A 19,682-nucleotide genomic window follows, 5' to 3' on the forward strand; every position below is an offset into this window, starting at 1 on the left:
GAATGCAATGAGACAAAAAATAATCTTTCTGCGCAGTGCCCACTTTCAGTGCTGTAGACATTCAAAGAATGAACAAATGAATAAAGGCTGCCAGATTTGGATAAACGCTACAATGAACATGTTTGCATAACTAGAAATAAAATAAAATTAGAATAAATAAACAAATAAAAAAGTCTTAAGATCACTTAAGTCACAAAACTAACATGGTGGATTAAAGATGGCTGCAAATTCTTTGCAATTCTTCCTATGCAATGGTGGAGTCTATTCCTCTCCCCTTGAATTGGGACTGGCATTGCTTTGAGCAATAGAATGTGGCAGAAGTGATGCTATATAACTTCTGAAGCAAGGCCCTATGTAAGAGATCCAGAGCTTCTTCTTCCCCAGTCTTGGTACGTTCCCTTTTTGAACCAGTCATCATGTTTTGTGAAGCCCAAGCCATATGGAGAGGTCACATGAAAGAGAATTATGGCACTCTGGTTGACAGTCCCAGCTAGACTGGCAGCCAGCAGCTATGTGAGTGAGCCATCTCGGATATCATTCAATTGTCTGTCAGAGGGGACTGACTGCAGTTATTTCTCAGACACATGCTTTTTCTCTGCTGCCACCAGCTACTTTTTCCGACATAAGACGCATCCCCAATTGCGGAACACTCCTAGCTCGCTCTCTGAGGGTTCCATTGAAGCCACCTCACCAGACCTGAGTGAGAGAGGAAGCAAGCCAGTCTGGACTAGCGTTCAGACAGAAACATGTGAGGGCGTGGGGAGCAGGAGTTAATGGTCACAGCCAACACTCCTCAGCTTCCACCTGGGCCACCAGCTACTAGACCTGCTTCTACTGTAACTTCCTGCTCTATCTAAAAAAAGTCTCCTGATAATATTTTCCCTCTACTATACCTAGATTCTTAATACCTTCCTTCCTCAAGGAAGTTATCTTGAGGAGCAAAAATGAGAGTGATAAGAACAAAGAAGGAATAAGACTCCTTTACTGTTTTCAGACAGAATGAGAAGAGCCAGGGGTAGGATCAAGGCAAGGGATGTACACATTCCCTGAGCAAAGCTTTCCTCTTGGCTAATTGGGACTAAAACTCCAGGGGGAAGAAACACGCTTTCCTTTTCGCCTCAGCCCTGGGTGTTTGGGGAGCGACTTGCCGCCTTGACTCATGATGTGTCCCACAGATACTTCACTTGAGGATCAGGGCCTGTGAGGACTAAGGAGCTGGCCTTGGGAGTTTGATAATGCCCCATGGGAGACACCTGTGGCATTTATATCTGCCTGTAACTGGGTTAATAAATTGGTTTAATTCCAGGGTGGAATATTAGCAAGATTTTTCACCCTTTGCAGAGCTAAAAGTCACGTCTTACAATCAGCTTCCATTTATTTTCCATTTTAGTAATAAAATTACTAAAATTTCCATTTTAGTAATAAAATGGATATTTTCATCTCCATAAGTCTATCTTCTGTCTTATTTTTCAATCGATTTCAAATTCTGTAAGGGAAGAAAGGGACATTATTTACTGACTCCTAAGACTCCAGTGAGGAATGTAAAACTAAAACCTCAGCACTAACAGGCAGATCTCAGAACCCCTTTGGATCCTACGTAATGAACTTGGACCAAATGAGGAAGCATAATTTTATTTTATTTTATTTATTTTTTGGCTGTGCCAAGTGGCTTGCAGGATCTTAGTTCCCTGACCAGGGATCGAACCTGGGCCCCAGCACTGAGTCCTAACCACTGGACCGCCAGGGAGTTTCCTGGGGAAGCATAATTTTATATCATGGCAGCATAATTTATCCTCTATTCACAGCCAATACGTTAGCCTGTACCTGGGGAGGATGATTTATTCTAATATGACACACCAATAACATTGAGCTGAAGCTAATAATTAAATAATGCACTGTTGGTGGACCTGTAGTTCTGCTCTACCACTCCAGGCAGGAGATAGGAGACATTCTCTGAAGGAATTAAACCAAAGCAGCCATACTAAGAAGAGGTGCTTGAAAATGAAGTGCAGGAAAAGCACTGGACTTCAGGAAAAGTCTCTGCTTTGGAGTTGGGTTCTGTATCAGTTATCTAATGCTGTGTAACAAACAACTCCGAAACTTAGTTCTTTAAAAACAATCATGGGACTTCCCTTGTGCTCCAGTGGGTAAGACTCCATGGTCCCAGTGCAGGGGGCCCAGGTTCAATCCCTGGCTGGGGAACTAGATTCCACATGCTGCAACTAAGAAGCCTGCATGCCGCAACTAAGGCCTGTTGCAACCTAAATAAATAATAAAATAAATACTCAAAAAAAAAAAAAAGAAGGAAATCTTAAAAAAAAAAATCATGATTTTATTTGCCCACATTATAGGTCAGCAATTTGGGATGGGCTTTTTGGGCTGCAAAGACAAAATAAATTTTCATGTAAGTATGGACTCAAATTTTTTCTTTCTTTTGTACCCTGTCTTGGGTAATCCAAGCCAACTAGAGAGTAAAAATATCAAATATGAACTCGAGAAAACAGGGTAGCCATCCTAGGAGAGTGGCAAAGCCCAAGATGACAGTTGTTTGAAAGGCAGACAGAACCACTATTCCAGACTGAGTCAAGAGGATAAGAGTTTTTAAAAAAGAGAAAGAAAAAGAGAGAAACCAAAATGTAATCAGAAACTTTGGAACAATAAAGAAAAAAATATTTACAGATATGACAGCACTGATGTGTTATTGAATTATTTTCAAATCAAGAAAGAAAATAATGTTGGTTCACTATTTAGTTCTGCAATTTATCATAATCATATAATCACAGTAATATAACTATTGATTATTGGTTTGGAAAATGAGCAGCAGTGGAGGGATGGTGTGAAAGCTAAATCTCATATACCAAAAAACAGGAATAGATGCATTAAGAAAAAGCCATTATAATCATATGATGGTTATGGAGCAATATTCCAGAAGAAAGCACTATAAGAATTGGAAAGGGTTGCCTCTGGGGAACCAAACAGGAATATGTGGAAGGATGGGGCAAATGACAATGTCGACAGTTATAAACTCTCTCCAACTATTGGATTTTTAACAAAAATAATGTAAAAATCCTTGTAAAACAATGCCCACTACCACGTCCTTGACTGGGACTAGAAAGTGAGTCACTCAGAGGACAATACAACAGTTTCCTAAAGGCTAAGGGTTCTTTGCATCCTGTCTCCCCCCTCCCCCCACCTGCTTGTAGCCCTGTCCCTCAACTGACCCAGGTCCATTTGGAGACTCATCACATGACACTAGTCTAGCTCATCCTAATAATGAATCCAAGGCCAGTTCTGGCCTCTGTGGCTTGGGTTTGATAGTAACTTTCTTAACTTGGTATGACACTTTGGAAATACTCAAGCAAAATGCAAACAAGTGTGGGAAGTGTGTCTTGTACAACTGCCATGCATGTTAGTCCAGTACACTTTTGAGGCATAACTATATGCCAAGCACTTGGAGTAAACCAACCCCAGGGCTAAACGTTTATATACATTGCCTCATTTTAATAACCTTGGGAAGCCAAAGGTTTCTGTCCCATATTCCAGAAGAAGAAATTGACATTGAGAAAGTCTATTAGATTTGCTAGTAAATGACACAACCAGAGATGGAACACAGCTCTTCAAATGATCCCAACCTCCAATTTAGCACCATTCTGTGGTGCTGACCCAGCCCTCTGCACGTGCTTCAGCTGCCCTAGAGAGTTGCTACCAATTTAGAGTCTTCTTGCTCACATTCCTTAATTTAAGTCAACTTTTCCTTAACACTTTGATTGGCATGGGGTGGTGGGCAGGGCCAGCTTCTTGAGCATGCAGTCACACAGAAGGGCCTCATTCCTGGCTGAAATGCTCTGCTGTTGGGGTCCTGAAATTCTTGACAATTTTATCTTTTAACTTAGTTTTGCAAGTTAAGTCCAATAGGGCAATGGAGCATGCGTGTGAACAGAGGCAAATGGGCATGGTGTGCACCCACAGTTCTTTGCCACCCCACTCATTTGCATAGAGCATTTGCAATGCCTCATGAGTACAGAACTCCAGTAGACCCACAACAAGTGGGAGTACAGCGAGACTCAAACTACAGGTGTGTTACATCTAAAACCGATCAAGCAGGGGCCCCCAAGAGACCATGCTTTCCATTCAAACCAAAATTTTGTCCAAATACAACAAAAGAAATAAGAAGCCCTATCACATCCTTCCTCACTCGTGTTACTTCCCTGCATTAGCAATCCACTCAAGGCTGAAAATGCTGATGCAGAAGCAAAGGACAGCCGGGAATTCTTCTCCCTTCCATTGCTTCCTTACTCATCAGGAAGGTAAGGAATGTCAGTAGAATGTGCACAAACAAGAAAAGAAATTAAAACAATTGAGTGAGTCTTGTGCAGTGTCCCTGCTGCTGGGAGCAAAATACATGAATGAGCCACAACATACAAGTTGTGTACTTCCAGCAATACTGCATTTGAACTAAAAAGTTCTTGCTTGTATTTAAATCTGGCACCACACAATATAAAGAGGAACCATAAAAATTCATGCTATGATCAGAAATAAATGAAAACGAAATGAAGGAAACAATAGCAAAGATCAATAAAACTAAAAGCTGGTTCTTTGAGAAGATAAACAAAATTGATAAACCATTAGCCAGACTCATCAAGAAAAAAAGGGAGAAGACTCAAATCAACAGAATTAGAAATGAAAAAGAAGAAGTAACAACTGACACTGCAGAAATACAAAGAATCATGTGGGATTACTACAAGCAACTGTATGCCAATAAAATGGACAATCTGGAAGAAATGGACAAATTCTCAGAAAAGCACAACCTTCTGAGACTGAACCAGGAAGAAATGGAAAATGTAAACAGACCAATAACAAGCACTGAAATTGAAACTGTGATTAAAAATTTTCCAACAAACAAGAGCCCAGGACCAGATGGCTTCACAGGCGAATTCTATCAAACATTTAGAGACGAGCTAACACCTATCCTTCACAAACTCTTCCAAAATATAGCAGAGGGAGGAACACTCCCAAATTCATTCTGAGGCCACCATTACCCTGATACCAAAACCAGACAAAGATGTCACAAAAAAAGAAAAGTACAGACCAATATCACTGATGAACATAGATGCAAAAATCCTCAACAAAATGCTAGCAAACAGAATCCAATAGCACATTAGAAGGATCATACACCATGATCAAGTGGGGTTTATCCCAGGATGCAAGGATTCTTCAATATACGCAAATAAATCAATGTGACACACCATATTAACAAACTGAAGGATAAAAACCATATGACAATCTCAATAGATGCAGAAAAAACTTTCTACAAAATTCAACACCCATTTATGATAAAAACTCTCCAGAAAGTAGGCATAGATGGAACTTACCTCAACATAATAAAGGCCATATATGACAAACCCACAGCCAACATTGTCCTCAATGGTGAAAAACTGAAACCATTTCCTCTAAAATCAGGAACAAGACAAGGATCCCCACTCTCACCACTATTATTCAACATAGTTTTGGAAGTTTTAGCCACAGCAATCAGAGAAGAAAAAGAAATAAGAGGAATCCAAATTGGAAAAGAAGAAGTAAAGCTGTCACTGTTTGCAGATGACATGATACTATATAGAGAGAATCCTAAAGATGCTACCAGAAAACTACTAGAGCTAATTAATGAATCTGGTAAAGTAGCAGGATACAAAATTAATGCACAGAAAGCTCTTGCATTCCTAAACACTAATGATGAAAAATCTGAAAGAGAAATTAAGGAAACACTCCCATTTACCATTGCAACAAAAAGAATAAAATACCTAGGAATAAACCTACCTAAGGAGACAAAAGACCTGTATGCAGAAAACTATAAGACACTGATGAAAGAGATGAAAGATGATACAAACAGATGGAGAGATATACCATGTTCTTGGATTGGAAGAATCAACATTGTGAAAATGACTATAGTACCCAAAACAATCTACAGATTCAATGCAATCCTTATCAAACTACCACTGGCATTTTTCACAGAACTAGAACAAAAAATTTCACAATTTGTATAGAAACACAAAAGACCCTGAATAGCCAAAGCAATCTTGAGAAAGAAAAATAGAGCTGGAGGAATCAGGTTCCCTGACTTCATACCATACTACAAAGCTACAGTAATCAAGACAGTATGGTACTGGCACAAAAACAGAAATAGAAATATAGATCAATGGAACAGGATAGAAAGCCCAGAGATAAACCCACGTACATATGGTCACCTTATCTTTGATAAAGGAGGCAAGCATATACAATGGAGAAAAGACAGCCTCTTCAATAAGTGGTGCTGGGAAAACTGGACAGCTACATGTAAAAGAATGAAATTAAAACACTCCCTAACACCATACACAAAAATAAACTCAAAATGGATTAAAGACCTAAATGTAAGGCCAGACACTATCAAACTCTTAGAGGAAAACATAGGCAGAGCACTCTATGACATAAAACGAAACAAGATCCTTTTTGACCCACCTCCTAGAGAAATGGAAATAAAGACAAAAATAAACAAATGGGACCTAATGAAACTGAAAAGCTTTTGCACAGCAAAGGAAACCATAAACAAGATGAAAAGACAACCCTCAGAATGGAAGAAAATATTTGCAAATGAAGCAACTGACAAAGGATTAATCTCCAAAATATACAAGCAGCTCAATATCAAAAAAACAAACAACCCAATCCAAAAATGGGCAGAAGATCTAAATAGAGATTTCTCCAAAGAAGATATACAGATTGCCAACAAACACATGAAAGAATGCTCAACATCATTAATCATTAGAGAAATGCAAATCAAAGCTACAATGAGGTATCACCTCACACCAGTCAGAATGGCCATCATCAAAAAATCTACAAACAATAAATGCTGGAGAGGGTGTGGAGAAAAGGGAACCCTCTTGCACCATTGGTGGGAATGTACATTGATACAGCCACTATGGAGAACAGTATGGAGGTTCCTTAAAAAACTAAAAATAGAACTACCATATGACCCAGCAATCCCACTACTGGGCATATACCCTGAGAAAACCGTAATTCAGAAAGAGTCATGTACCACAATGTTCATTTCAGCTCTATTTACAATAGCCAGGACATGGAAGCAACCTAAGTGTCCATCGACAGATAAATGGATAAAGAAGCTATGGCACATATATACAATGGAATATTACTCAGCTATGAAAAGGAACGAAATTGAGTTATTTGTAGTGAGGCGTATGGACTTAGAGTCTGTCATACAGAGTGAAGTAAGTCAGAAAGAGAAAAACAAATACCGTATGCTAACACATATATATGGAATCTAAAAAAAAAAAAAGAAAAAATGGTCCTGATGGACCTAGGGGCAGGACAGTAAAAAAGACGCAGATGTAGAGAATGGACTTGAGGACACAGGGAGGGGGAAGGGAAAGCTGGGACGACATGATGAGAGAGTGGCATGGACATATCTACACTACCAAATGTAAAATAGATAGCTAGTGGGAAGCAGCCGCATAGCACAGGGAGATCAGTTCCGTGCTTTGTGACCACCTAGAGGGGTGGGATAGGGAGGGAGGGAGGGAGATGCAAGAGGGAGAGGATATGGGGATATATGTATATGTATAGCTGATTCACTTTGATATACAGCAGAAACTAACACAACATTGTAAAGCAATTATACTCCAATAAAGATGTTAAAGAAAAATAATTCATGCTAATAATTTCTAAATTTCAACTTAGAATAGCATTAAATAGCAATTTAAAAAAAAGACAAGTCAAGAGAGAAACCGTGGAAGAAAGGAAAGCTTGGTATTTTTAGTACTTACGGCACTTTTCCCACTTTTTGAACGAGGGGCTCCACAAATTATATAGCTGGTGCTTTTGGTCAGTAGTGATATGAAATGAGAAAGACCTCAAATTTTTAGGAAATAGACCCAGGAGGCCCTCATTTCCCTGTAATTGAAAGCAACCTGCTCCTTTTGGGTTTGATTATCTTTTTTTATTTTTTCATTTCCCACAACCAGTAAAAAAAAAAAAAAAAAAAAAAAAATCAACGCAGGTACAAGGATCCAATTTTTAAAAATCATCAGAGTACAAAGAAGGCCACAGTCCTGCCCAGGTTTAACTTACATATTTACAGGGTGTGTGACACGGGTGTGGCTGCCGAAGCAGTTTAAAAGGCAGGATTACAAAATATACAAAGGTGGTCTTTCTTAGTAGAAGCCAGCCTTGTTTCCACATGAGAGCACTTCATGACACAAATCACAGAACTATTTACTATATAACTTATGAAAAATGCTGTACATTGCATGAGTATAAATATAGAGTATCAATGGCTCTGTTTGGGAATCCGTATCTACACAGGGAAGGTCAGGGGAAGGCTCATTTTGGTACTACAACCTATGAAAGTGATGGAGAAGCTAGGATGGGGGAGGGCAGAGTCTGGAGGCACGTCTGCACTGACCCCTTTTCCCAGACTCTGTTGAAGCTCACTCACTCTCTGGGGAGACCTGGGGTTGTTGAGGATGAGAAGCAAGGGAAAGAGGAGGTGTACATACCACAGGGGGCTCTCGAAGGCACAGAGAAGGCATCTGGGACAAGAAAGAGCACACTTCTCGGTCCCACAGACACACATGGACCCCACTGCCACTTGATGACATGCCCTGGTTTCTGCCCTCAGTTTTGAGCTTTGCAGGCATGGAGAGCGGGCAGAAAGTCAAAGTTCTTCTATCTATGGGAGTATGGGAGAATGCTGGGAAAGAGGTTCTGGCTTAGATGGATGGACGGGTGGGTGGATGTATGGACAAAAGTTGACCACCGAAAGCTGACCCAGATAGTCATCTTGCACAGGACAGAGAGAGGCACAGAGCTGGCCCATGCTCAGGTGCTTCCTATGATTCAAGGTGGCACAGTGGAGGGGACTCAGAAACTGCGTATCTTATTCCAAAAGACTCAGCAGGGATGATTTTTATCAGCACTAAGCTTTAGTCAGAATGTCTGCCAATTTGGCTTCTAAATGAGCCAGGTTAAGAAGCACCCGAGGCCTTTGTGGCCGCTGAAACATCTCCCCCAAATGTTCCCCGTTTCCCAGCTCTCTTCCTCCATCTGTCAGCTCAGGGATAGGACCACTCTCTTCTTATGAAGACTGGAGCGCCGGGTGAGCCAAAGCTCTCTGAAACCCTCTCTGTAGCTCAGATGTGGCTCCCATCCTGGAAACTGGAGGGCACAGCAGGTAAACTACTGGGACTAACCCTCCCTGCCCAGGTGAGAAAACCCTGACAGGGGACGTGGGGAGCACTGAGAAGGGGGAAAGGCCCACATCTATGGTCTTCGCCCAAGTCCCCAACAATGACACCATTTGCCCTGAATTGGGCTGCTCTGGGACACATGGGGGCAGCTGCTCTTGGTTGAAGTTGGTCTTTGGTAAAAGAGAGAAGTCTGAGCTGGATCATAATAAAGAAAAGTGTATGTGTATATGCACCTTTGACAAAGAACCTGCCATAAATTCCTCCCTTGGGGCTTTTCCTTTGCAAGGGGATGGTCTGAAAAAAAGTCCTACTGACCAACCCCACTGTGTGTGGGAGCGGGTGTGATCACCTCTCTGGCCAGGTTTCACTATCTAATTATCTTTCAGTGTTGTTCTGCACCTTCCCGGGCCTGGAGGACCCAGGCAGCATGGGGCTGAGATGAAACTACTGTGCGGGCTGATACGCTGGGCCAGGGAATGAGAGTCGGGAGGGATGTCATTTCTCAACGGGGAACAAACCCTCCCAAGGTGGAGGAAGAACCAGGAGGGAGCGGGAGCCCTGTGGGCGGTAGGGCCCTCCTCCCGCCTCCAGGCAGCTCCTACCTACAAGGCTGTGATGCTGGAAATGGTTTTTGTGCCCGAGGCATCCACCTCGGACTTGGGGACCCCGTCCTGGGCCTCTTTGTCCATGGCCATGTTAGCAAAAGCCTCGGGGGACTTAACGGGGACGTCCTGCTCCTCCTGCAGGTCTTCACAGCACTTGCTGCAGCGGCAGCACTTGGGGCAACCACACAGCAGACAGCAGGTACGGCAGCAGAGCCGCCGGCAGCAGCTGGTGGACGCGGTGATGAGTTTGTCCCAGGGCTTCAGTGAGTGCATCCACGGCGGCAGGAAGTTCCAGTTCTGGAGCTTGTGGGGCAGGACGCGCGGGCAGTGGGACTGCAGGAGCCTGAGGACCACCACCAGGAAGACCACAAAGATGATGGGCGCCCCCACACCCACCAGCACTGGCCAGCCGACCAGCGAGAGGCCAAACACAGCCAGAGGGATCAGGAAGAAGAAGATGACCAGGTAGAAGACGGCAAACCAGCGGTACTCAGCTGAGATGCTGCCCAGCCCCTTGGCCAGGCGGATGGGCAGGCGGGTGAACGGGATTGGGTACCACAGCAAGATGCCTGAGATGTTGAAGAAAAAGTGGCACAGGGCAATCTGAAACGCAAGAGGTTGGACAGGTGAACGGGTCTGCTGCACGGTGGGGTCGGGGAGAAGAGGGCGTCGTCTAGTAGCGGAGGCCTGAGTCTTCCTCGTCTTCATAGCTCAGCCCAGAGTGGGACCCGTATTACCTGAGGTCCTACTATGTGTCTGGGGGGTAAGGGAGGGAGGGCGAGGGAGGGCAAGGGAGGTGACTGGCTGAATCACAGCTCAGTTTTCAGGGCCTGAAGTCCTTTAGGCCAAATCTAACAATGAACTTCATGAATGTGCCCGCTGCCACCCAGTGCCTTGACCCTGCCGCTTCCAACTGAGCAGTTAAGAGCTGGTGGGGCAGAAGGAAAGGTGTGCAAGATAGCTGGCTTTCTTGGCTCAGTGGCCCTATGTCAGGGAGGGGAGAGACAAGGAAAGATGGTTACAGTTAATAAAGATAATAGCAGCAGCAGCTGATGTTTATAGAGCGCTTACTATGGGGGAGGCAACAATTCCAAGCACTTTTATGGATTACTTCAATCCTCAAAAAATATCCTGAGTTGGCAACATTATCTCCATTTCATGCAGGAGGAAACTGAGGCACCATGAGGTCTAGCTATTTTCCTAGAGTCACACAGGTGGGAGATGAGATTCAAACCCAGGTAGCCTGTCTCCAGAGGCCACGCACTTTGCTAGGTGTGCCCACCAGGTACCAAGCATGATGCTAAGGGCTTTGGACCAGCCCTGTCCGATACATTAGCCACTATCTATTGAGATGTGGCATAAGCATAAAATACACACTGGATTTCAAAGACTCAGTCCAAAAAGGAATGTAAAATATCACCATATTTTTAGATCAGTTACATGTTGAAATGATAATGGGTTCAATCAAACACATTATTAAAATTAATCTCCCTGTTCCTTTTTTACCTTTTGAAACTGTGGCTACTAAAAAATTTCAGATTTCATGGGTGGTTCACATATTCTACACTCACTCTATATTTCTATCAACAGCATGGCTTTAGACAGTGCCTCATCAGATCCTTATAATAATCCTAATGAGATAGGGATTATGGTTCCCATTTTTCAGATGAGGGAATTGATGCTCAAAGGTTAGGTCACCTAAGGGCACTTCCTGTGTAAATGGTGGCACAGTGATTCAAACACCAAAGGTCATCTTGCCCAAGGTCACCTAGTTGATCCAGGCAAGGCAGGTCCCCCTGATTCTTCTCAATGCCAGGCTCAAGACACAGGTGACCTCCCAGTGCCCAGGCAGAGTTCACCAAGAGGAGGGCAAGGAGACGGACAGTGGTATCTACGCTTCCTGGATACCCTTTCCACCTCTAGTAAAATGGCCACCCCACCTTTGTTTAAACAACCCCTGGTGATGGGAGTCTTGACTACCACTCTAAGGAGTAGATGGCTTTGCTCTCAAATCTGTCTCTCCGTGGCTTCTCCACATCACAGTTTTGGACATAACAGAGAAAAGCTTGGCTTGGTTTCTTGGTTAAAAACCATCTGCTTACAAGACCATGGATAGGGTTGGATCCCACCCACAGAGCCCCTGCCCCATGCAGCATTTCCTGACCTGAAGCGAGCTCTTCAAAGTACTGCCTGGGCTAGCTAAGGCGGCCAAGATGGCGGTGGTGGTGGTACCGATGTTGGCGCCCAGCGTGAGTGGATACGCCCTCTCAATGGATATCACACCGATACCTGGGGGGGGGGGTGAAAATACAAAGCCCATAGCATCAGCCCCAGAGGATGACAGAAGATGGTAATGTCGGCCAGAGGGAGACCCAGGGAGAAACTCACCGATCAGAGGGGTCATAGCAGACGTGAACACAGAGCTGCTCTGAACGATGAAGGTCATCCCCGCCCCCACAAGGATGGCCAGGTAGCCAGTCACCCAGGCAAAGGGGAAAGGGAAATCTGGAACGCAGAGGATAAGAGATGCGTCACAATCCTTCTGGGGAAGGCATGGGTTGGAGGCCCAGCTGGCATCTCCACAGGACCCAGGGGGCACGGCTGGGCCAGAGGTTGAGGTTGTGTAAACTCCTCCCCACCCCATACCAAGTCTGAAATTGCAAATTGGATTTTCAGCATCCTTTCACCTTGCATATTCAGATGGTGGAACCAAGGATGTGGGTACGTGTTATGAAGACAAAAATACAGTTCACTGGAGTTCTAAATGCTGAACCCATCTGTCATGGACAGAATGTTTGTGTCGTTCCCCCTTCCCCCAATTCATATGTTGAAACCCTGACCCCCTAATGTGATTGTATTAGGAAGTGAGGCCTTTGGGAGGTGATTAGGTCAGGAGGTTGGAGTCTTCATGAGTGGATTAGTACCCTTATAGAAGGGAGAGCTTGCTTCCTCTCCACTCTCTCTTCCATGTGAGGACACAGTGAGAAGGCGGCCATCTGTAAACCAGGAAGTGGGTCCTCAGCAGAACCCAACTGTGCTGGCACCCTGACCATGGACCTCCCAGTCTCCAGGGCTGTGAGAAACAAATTTCTGTTGTTTAAGCCACCCAGCCTACAAGAATTTGCTACAGCAGCTGAGTAATGACAAAACACTTGGACCATTCAGACCTCTATCTTTCCTCCTGTCCTGGTCTCCCAATGCTGCATACCCTCCACCTTTGTTTCCACCTAAAAGAGCAGTGAGGATATGAAGCAGCTTGGAAGCCCTATAGACCCCGTCCTCGGCACCACCAGCACAGGATCAGGCCCTGCACGGCCAGCAAGCGTCCAGGGCACGGGTACTCAGCTCACCCTCGTGACAACCCTGAGAGGTAGATATCCTCGGCCCCATTTCACAGGGAGAGTTTATGGGGTATATTTTCATTGGCCAGGACGCCATTCTCAGCAATGGAATCTGACTGGCTGCCTCAAGATGCTGACGTATTTATCCAGAACCACATTTTCTTCCCAAGAGTCGAAGGGAAGTAGGGACCATGGTGGACTTCTGTTAACCTTCTCCTAAGGTATCCTGACAGACCCAGTAAAGTCCTGGGCAAACAGGGAACCTGCCAGGAAGGAAGGCCTATCTCACAGCTCTCTGGATTTGAGCTGGCGCTTTCTCAGGACCTTGCAAACATCTGATGGAAGCTTGCACCTTCTCCCCAGGCTGCACCCAAGACCCTAAGGAAGATTTCAAGGGTGAATGGCATCTTAACTTCCTCAACTTTTCAGAGCCCAGAGAGAAACTCCATGCAGAGGCCACTGCTAGAGGAGAATCAAAAGGAGCGCCCCTGGAGGGACCACAGTGACACTATCCCCTAGAAGGTCCAGAATGGGGGGCAGTGTGCTTACCAGTGTTGATGGTCTTCTTGATGACAACAGCTACCTGCCCCCTGAGCACAGAGCCCAAGAGCTTGACAATTAGGATCAGGCAGCTACAGAGGACCAGCAGGGAGACTACCAGCAGAATGGTGCCCACAACAACATCCGGGAGGTTGAAATTCACGAAGATGTGCTGGCCTGGAGAGACCATACAAAGCCCTCGTTAGGAGGGCATGGAACCCTTGACAGCCACAGAGTGTTACTTATTCCCCAGCGTCCTTCTGTCTCAGAGTAACAGAATCTTGGTTGTCAGCTTGACACAGAGCAAGGCAGCCCAGAATAAAGACCACACTTTCCAGCCTCCCTTGCAGCTAAGTGTAGCCGTGAGGCTATGTTCTGGCCAATGGGATCTCATGAGGGTGAAGATGTAGTGAAATCCAGGGGCAGACCCAGGCTTCCAGCCCCATTCTTCTGCCTCTAAATCCCATGTTGTGTTTTACTCATGATAATGAGGATACCTACAACGAAGTATTTGAGGAGCAAGGTGGGATAGGATGGGCAAGTCAGAGTGGGAGCTATTGTTAATTATAAAACTCCTTGTGTTTTTTAAAAATCCCTGTGTGTCCCCATGATGATTCCAGAAAAACATGGTTATATCAATGGATGTATAGCACCTAGAACACGGGAGGTGATACGTTCACTTGATTCTGTGAGGTAAAGCACAATTGGAGTACTAAGGTATATGGCTCAGAATTAATGTGGGGTGCACAGAGAAGAGGAGAAGCAGAGATATGCAAATGGGTATATAAGGAATAAATAATTAGAAGAACTAATGTCAGGGCCATAAAAGAGTCCAGAGGCAACAGTATAGCTTCTTAAAGAACTGGAGCATTATGCAGGCTCACTGCTTTGTTCAGTGCTATAGCCCTGCTATATGGGGCCTGCTGTACCGTAGGGACTCATGACTTGAGGGTGAATGTGTTCTGTGTGTGCCCCACATCTCCTTCAAATCAGGCTGTCATCTGCCTAGAGTTACTGCCAAAGAGATACTGAAGCACATAGAAGGAGCACTCTGGTATCTGTTGATGAGTTCTGAATCCGTCTGGAACTGCCAGAGGAGCTGAATATCAAGTCCTAGTTCTGCCCCTTACCGGGGGACCTTGGGCCTGTCCCCTGTCCCTAAGCCTTAGTCTCCTCTGCTCTGAAAGCTCACAGCTCATTGGCCATTGTAGGATTGGTGTTCAGTGAATCTCACTGCCCTTCTTTCCTTCACTTACTGGGGCTCCACACAGATAGGAAACACCCATCATCACCCCAGACAGCCTGTCCTGGCGGCTGATGCTCTGTGAGTTTCACTCACACTTGGCAATGTTCTCCTGGTGGGTCACGTTCTTGATGGTCCAGGTGTGCAAACCATCCGTCCAACAGAGGGAAGGAGAGGTGCAGTTGTCAGGAGAGGGGACGGTGACATTCCTCTCAGTCTGGGTGGCAAACATGAGAAATGCTATGTAGAGTCCATAACACTCATTTCTGGTGGGGAATGGCAGGAAATGCGAGGCGTCAGGGGAGACCCATATCAATTCGTGCACCGGAAGCATGATGCACTGCTTCCATGGGTCCCTTCATAAATGGAAGCAAGGAGGCAGCCAGAGGTAAGCCAGGAGACATGAAAATAACAAGCCAGGAATAATGGGTCCATGATGTGGGCTGGTTCTGTCTGTCCTGCTGTATAATGTCTGTCCATCTAGCATTCAAGGACTTAAGGATTCTCACTGGCTAGTTTTGATTTTTCAGGAATCCCTGATTTTTCTTTCCCCTTACCTTTTATATGCCCAATCTAAATGCAAGATCTTGCTTTATCAAGTATAGACACAAGAGTTCACCCACCCAGCAATATTCTCAGAAACTTACCACGTTGGTAAAAGTTTTACACCAAATCTTGATCATACTCTTGTTTTTGGCTGTTTCATCATTCATTGCAATTTGGTTGATAACTTTTTTATCCAGCTGAGGAAGGCAATGGACAGAAGAGAGTCAGCACGTTCTCAGAACTGATGTGGGACAGATGTTAAGCTGTTAAAAGGGGCTGAGGATGTGAACCGCACTGAAGGGGTGATCTGGGACTCACTCTATCTGCACTCTCAGGGCAGAGCACAGCACCCAGATGTCAGTGCGTGCTCAATAAATGAATGATTGTATGAACAATGAACCCGTATCTAAGAAGCATGCAGCAGATATTCATCAGATGACTGAATGACAGAAGAAAAAACAGAAGGTAAGAGTGAAAGGGCAAGGTCCAAACTGGCCCCTTCTCCCCAAGGCAACATCCACAAAGCCTTCTTTCATTTATTTCAATAATATGGGCAGACCCTAGTGAGCAGAGGGGTGAGATGGAAGGAAAGGCAGTAAACTCTTCCTCTTTGGCTGGGAGCAGGGTGCTACTTTAATCAGTGAGCCCACAGGTGCTGAGGCCAGTAGTGGGAACAAAGCGCCCAGGTGTCCAGGAGAGAGTCCTTGAGTCTAGAGCAGAGCTCACCCCCGCCACCTGCCCCCATCCTAATAAAGATGATACAATTGTTGAAATCAAGGAGATAATAAAGGCCAATTACTCCATCTCATTGGGTGTCCCTGAAGTTCTGCCTCCCTTGGCTTTTTTCAGAGCAGCCAAAGGGCAGTTTTTACAGACCCTCATCCATCTCTTCCGTCCCAGCCCGGTGAGGGGGGAGCAGGGGAGGGTGTTGGGGCCTTTCCCTCTCTGCAGGAAGGCGGGTTACCTGTATAATGAGCTTCGTGAAGGGATCTGTGATCACTTTCAGAAGCTCCGGGGCATCCTCTCCATTCCTGAAGTTGAAGGTCTCCACTACCAGGTTGGTCAGGCGCTCCAGGTAATGGGTGGCAGCCTCCAGAGGCAGGAGCACCAACACAGAGAGCCAGTTGAAGAAGTCATGGACCGTGGCCCCTGCAAAGGCCCTGCAGGAGGGGAACCCCGTCCTGAGCCAGACTAGTCAACAAGCGACTGGGCACCATCTAGGCAGGTCATCACTTGTATCACCGGCCAGGTGCCACCTATCTGAGTGCATAGAGGTGTACAGTCTCACTTTTGTTCTCACAGCAATCCCCAAAGTGAGTGGTATGAAGATCCCCATTCAGCAGATGAGGAAACTAAAGGCCAGCGAGCACAGAGGAATTGAAGACCACTGCAGGAGCACTGGGTCCAGGACCCTTGTCTCCCACTGTCCAGCAGAACCTTTCCCACCAGATCAGACAGTACACAGTTTGCTCTGCTTGGGGAAAAGGGAACTAGATGTGTTGTGGCTGCAATTATTAGTTCAGGGAGCACTGTTTGAGAAAACTTCATCAAGACCACTTTCAAATCATGCATATGGAAGACGACCTTCCTTTTGGAAAGGCAGGGGCCAGTATGAAGGTTACCATCAGAGCCTTCTACACAATTGAATTCTTAACTGTAAGATCTTGAGACTTTGATCAAATATTTGAACAGTCTCTACAGGAAACAAAGCTAATATATACCACAATTTGCATCTACCGGAGAAGGTTCACTGATTCCCCCTGAATTCCATCTTACCTATCTCCAGATTTAAAAAAACTCTATAGTTTTTTCCCCTCAGTGAAAAAATGCTCCTTTAAAAAAAATCTGCATGTCAAGAAATACCCAAAACAAATAGAAGATGGGACATGAAGGGACAGAAGCTATTAAACACGTAGGGGGAAATGCTTAACTTCACCAGTAATAAAAGAAATTTCCAATTTATTTATTTGCAAGTACAAATTTTCACGTACCATTTTAAATAATATTTTACAATATTTTACAAAGTTAACTTATTCTTCCTGGAGAGGGTGATTTAAGACATTTTCATACACTGCTGATGCAAAGTGATACAAATATTTCTTTGTAGTTTGGCAAAATGTTTAAAGAGTCTTATAGGTGTGTTTGATACAGTAATCTATCCAGGAAAAAATTACCAGGAAAGAATGATACACATCTCCAAAGATGTTACTGAAAGCAATCTATTTAAATATCCCAAACAGGGGGTGAGCTAGGCCAATTATATTCCTATGTGCAGGCACTTTCATAGATCGTATATTTATACATCCAGGGGTAAAAATTAGTGTAACAGTGAAAAGAACCCAAAATTTCCAATAAGAAAACCTGGATCGAGTCCCAGCTATGCCCCTCAGTGAAGTTACTTAACCTCTTTGTGTTCCTATATTAATAAAATGGGGCATAGAAAAGTCTGCTTAGCTTCTTGAGAAGATCAAATTAGCAAACACCCTGGGTAATGTGTATTATTATTTAGACCTCAGAACATTTCATCAGGGTCCAGACTTTAGCCATGGTTGAGGGAAAATGAATGTCTCTGAGGACATCCACTGCCACCCATGGATGAGGGATGGTGTTAGCTGACCCCCAGCCAGCCAGTCATCTGTCTGATGCCACAGATGTCTGATGATGTCTGATGCCACAGTTGAAGTATAGTTGGTGTACAATATTATATTAGCTACAGGTGTTCAATACAGTGATTCACAATTTTTAAAGGTTATACTCCATTTATAGTTCTTATAAAATATTGGCTATATTCCCCACAATACATCCTTGCAGCTTATTTTATATCTAATAGTTTGTACCTCTTACTCCCCTACTCCTATCTTGCCCCTCCCCCTTCCCTTTCCCCACTGGTAACCACTAGTTTGTTCTCATATCTGTGAGTCTGCTTCTTTTAACAAACTAGTCTCACTAGTTTGTTATATTTTTTAGATTTCACATATAAGTGATATCATATAGTATTTGTCTTTCTTTGTCTGACTTATTTCACTTAGAAAAATGCCCTCCAAGTCCATCCATGTTGCTGCAAATGACAAAATCTCTTTTTTTTTTGTGGCTGAGTAGTATTCCATTGTGTGTGTGTGTGTGTGTGTGCGCGCGTGTGCGTGTATGCATCACTCTTCCATTCATCTCTTGATGGACACTTAGGTTGCTTCCGTATCTTGGTAAATAATGATGCTATGACCATTGTGGGGCATGTATTTTTTCAATTTAGAGTGTTCGGTTTTTTTGGATGGGGACTGCTTCTCTATTTTAACAAGCTGTGGAAGAAGCCCATCACCAGTTAGAAGAGAGGCTGGGAAATGTGCTTAATTTTCACATGAAACTTTTGGAAGAAAAGGGTTTCCTTTGCCTGTATTTATCCTGCCCCATTTTTAGATCTTACACATTCACAAAGGCTGTATGTTGCCTTTTATTGGCATGTGAGTGAAGAAGAAAAAGTGGCATGGGTTGAGCTGGCGAAAAATGGAAGCTTTAGGAGGTAATAATTATTTCTAGGTGAGACAGTAAATCCTATTCTAACTGGCCTTGTTTTACACCACAGGTCAAGCTTCTAGCTAGGACTTGTATTCAGGCAGCCCTGACTGTGTGCCAGGCACCTTGATAAGCATTTATCTGCATGATTGTGTTAACTCCTTTAGACAACGCGGCAGTGATAGATACTATTATCCCAGGCCTGCATATCAGGGAGCTGAGTTTAATCAACTGATAAGTATGTGATCCCAACCCCAGCCATACTCCACTGTGTCTATTTCTGAAGAGGTCTAGGGATAACAAACATGCTCTAATGTTAATAGTAGTTAGGACAACCTGGTCAACCCCAATGGCTGGTGGCAAAGGCTAATACTGAGCCTCCTACCTTCTGAACTCACTCCGGTCTCCTGCCTGCATGAGCGCCACAATGGTGTTGGTGATGGAGGTCCCAATGTTGGCCCCCATGATAATGGGGACGGCAGCCTGCACATTCAGCACTGGAGGGTGGAAAAGAGTAAGTTATCAAGTTAGTAAGTTGAGGAAGGCAGCTTGGCCATGTTCCTGGTGTGGCCCAAGGCAAGCTGGTCACATTCAGGCTGGCAATCCCCTAAAGCATCAGTTCTTAACCTCTTTAGGGTCTGCACCTCGCTGTGAATCTGACAAA

The 19,682-nt window shown here is 44.4% G+C and overlaps 1 protein-coding gene across 4 annotated transcripts in view; it reads right to left on the reverse strand.

The window, feature by feature from the left end:
- Positions 1-6,488: 6,488 nt before the first annotated feature.
- SLC34A2 (solute carrier family 34 member 2) overlaps positions 6,489-19,682 on the reverse strand; it is a 63,219-nt gene continuing 50,025 nt past the window's right edge. For all 4 annotated transcript variants that reach the window (XM_082389261.1, XM_082389260.1, XM_082389262.1 and 1 more), the window contains 8 exons: positions 19,404-19,515; positions 16,473-16,668; positions 15,610-15,705; positions 15,059-15,179; positions 13,729-13,896; positions 12,227-12,343; positions 12,003-12,127; positions 6,489-10,441 (listed from right to left, as the gene is read on the reverse strand). In XM_082389261.1, coding sequence (XP_082245387.1) covers positions 9,836-10,441; positions 12,003-12,127; positions 12,227-12,343; positions 13,729-13,896; positions 15,059-15,179; positions 15,610-15,705; positions 16,473-16,668; positions 19,404-19,515 — 1,541 coding nt within the window. In that variant the 3' untranslated portion in view covers positions 6,489-9,835. The remainder of the gene's footprint in view (positions 10,442-12,002; positions 12,128-12,226; positions 12,344-13,728; positions 13,897-15,058; positions 15,180-15,609; positions 15,706-16,472; positions 16,669-19,403; positions 19,516-19,682) is intronic.

Source organism: Balaenoptera borealis (assembly GCF_965194805.1).
Source record: "Balaenoptera borealis genome assembly, chromosome: 4".
Taxonomy (NCBI): domain Eukaryota; kingdom Metazoa; phylum Chordata; class Mammalia; order Artiodactyla; family Balaenopteridae; genus Balaenoptera; species Balaenoptera borealis.